Raw genomic sequence first — 2652 nt, forward strand, 5'->3', positions numbered from 1 at the left:
GACAGTTTTGTATGTAAAAATGGTCCAGTATTGGCTGCACAAATCCAATTTCTACTTCTGTGGTTGTAGGTCTTCTCCTTTTCTGCATTTCCTCTGTTTGTCAGTCTGTCTTACACTGAAAGATGGGGTTACATGGAAGACCTCCCACATAACACAGGAAAGTCTTTTCAGCAAATCCTCTTTTCTCAAATAAGCAATATCATGCAATTTTAATAAGGAAGTAGAAAATTAGTGTAACATATTCTGGGCCTATGCTGAGAGCCAATAGTAAATCTTCTACCAGATTAAGTCTAACTCATCCATGGGAAAGTTACTTATCAATAGAGTCAGGAATGGGGCTCAGTTTTCTATTTCTAATATCATGTCAGGTAATGCACCCGAATGTGCTGCTCTCACCTGGTGACTTCAGAAGAAACCAGTCCTAGGAAGAGCCCACCTTGAGAAGGATGAATGAAAGACATACTCCACTCTGATACATCCCCTACCTCAGGAATCCTTGCAAAGCAGATCATTCTCATTATTATTAGGCTTATTGATGTTAGACTTTGCTTGTCACAAGACAGAAGGCACTTTCAAGGATAAGTTTGAACATTTTCACAACCATCTCAGATCACGGATACCACCTAGTTATGCCAATATTACACGATATGACACTGAATTGTATGCCATTATGACATAGAAGGTTATTCTTGACCACTGAAATGGTTGGCTTTTGTTTGCAAGTTACTAATGGTTACTTATTTCCCTTACAGTAAAACGAAATCTAGATGACATTCATGTGGCCCCACCCATATATTCACCTTGAAGTTTACTCTGTAGATATGAACACAGCTATGCTTCACTACACTTCTGGCCTCTTCAGCTTCTGGTCTTGAATGGATTGTAACAAATATTACTACAATTGGAATGCCTGCCCCAGACATAGCTCCTGTGAGGACACATCAAAAAATTGTGTTTAGAGTATTAAAATTATGTACGCTGCATCAGAGATAGACAAAAAATAGTCAGAGTTCAATCAGAGGAAAAGTGAACCTCGTCATAATGTAATCATTTTGGAGAATGTATTGACAAGGTCCAACCACGCTGGTTCATCAGGGATCCTGTCACTTTGACTTTCTCTAGAAACCCAAGTTCAGAGTAATTGAAACATACAATTGATGCTGTCCTGCTGATGAGATTATTCAAGGATTCTTTCATGTCCCTGTTTCTGAGACTGTAGATAAAGGGGTTCAGCATTTGAGGAAACACAGAGTACATCACTGAAGTCACGGCAGTCTTCCCTAAAGAATAAGACATGGCAGAACTAATGTACACCACACATCCTGTCCTATAGAACAAGGAGACCACAGACAGGTGAGACCCACAGGTGGAAAAGGGTTTATGCTTCCCTTCTGATGAGGACATTCTCAAGACAGAGGACACAATGTGAATGTAAGAGAAGGTGATCCCAGAGAAGGGGACACCACCAAATATGGAAGTTGAAACATATACCATGGTGTTATCAATGATGGTATCAGAACAGAAGAACTTTATAACTTGAGCAAGTTCACAGAAGGAGTTGGGAATTTCCAGATTTGTGCAGAAGGACAGACGCAGCACCATCAGAGTATGAAACAGGGCAACTGTGATGCTAATGAGAAGACAGGAGAGAAACAGCAGGACACAGAGGCTGCGATTCATGATGAATGTGTACATGAGGGGTTGACAAATGGCCACATAGAGGTCATACTTCACCACTTCAAGGAGTAAATTTTCCACAAATGCAAATACTATGACAAAGGCAACATGGGAGAGGCAGCCTGTGTAAGTGAGGCTCTGATCCTGTGTTTGAAGTTTCACCAGCATCCTGGGGATTGTGCAAGTGCTCAAACAGATATCGTGAAAGGAGAGATTGCAAAGAAAGAAGTACATGGGAGTGTGGAGGGGGGGGTCAGAGCTGACCATCAGTATGATGAGCAGATTTCCCAGGATGGTGACCAGGCACAGGAACAGGAACAGGCTGAAGATCACTGGCTGCAGTGCTGGGTCATCTGAAAGTCCAGGGAGTAGGAATTGTGAAATGGCTGTTTGGTTATGGGATTCCATTGTGGCGAAGAACCTGGTGGAAAAGAGAGGGTGAGAAGAACTTAAGATGCGTGTACAGCAGCTGCAGTGCTGGGAGATGTTAGAAATGCAGATCCTTGGTCCTCACTCCAGTCAGACTCCTGAACCACCCTGGGGACGAGGGCCCCAAGTCTACTTCAAGGGCTACAGGTGACTTCAGTGCATGCTGAATTCTGAGAAAGTGTATAGAACAGAAAGCATCCCCCTGGGCACTGTGAACTCCAGTGAATATTCAGAAAATTTTCTCTGCTATTTTCTCAGTTAGTTCCATTTTCATTCATTCCTCTTTCCCTCGATTCCCTTGGTTTAAATAAATTTGTACTGAACACTGATTGTGCTCCAATTATTGTTTAAATATGAGAAAGAAACAAAGCCTAAGGCATATATTTTTGAACACAAGCATTCCAATACATTATAAACGAGAGAAGAATGTATTTTTTAACTGTTTCTTATAAAGCAATAATTCCCTCATTTTGGCTTGATTCAGAGTCATCTGACAGAGGAGTCAAGGTGCACGTGGGTTATTTTTCACTGTCATCCACATTTATA

The 2652-nt window shown here is 41.5% G+C and overlaps 1 protein-coding gene across 1 annotated transcript; it reads right to left on the reverse strand.

Moving 5' to 3' along the window:
• Positions 1-1047: 1047 nt before the first annotated feature.
• LOC124967897 (olfactory receptor 7G2-like) lies at positions 1048-2085 on the reverse strand. The gene has a single exon (XM_047530344.1). The coding sequence runs from the start codon at positions 2083-2085 to the stop codon at positions 1048-1050; it is 1038 nt and encodes a 345-aa protein (XP_047386300.1).
• Positions 2086-2652: the final 567 nt, after the last annotated feature.

Source organism: Sciurus carolinensis, chromosome 17 (genome assembly GCF_902686445.1).
Source record: "Sciurus carolinensis chromosome 17, mSciCar1.2, whole genome shotgun sequence".
In the NCBI taxonomy this organism is placed as follows: Eukaryota; Metazoa; Chordata; class Mammalia; order Rodentia; family Sciuridae; genus Sciurus; species Sciurus carolinensis.

What these genes read in the sequence shown, in the direction of transcription:
- LOC124967897 (XM_047530344.1), bottom strand. Translation starts at nt 2,085, where the DNA reads ATGGAATCCCATAACCAAACAGCCATTTCACAATTCCTACTCCCTGGA.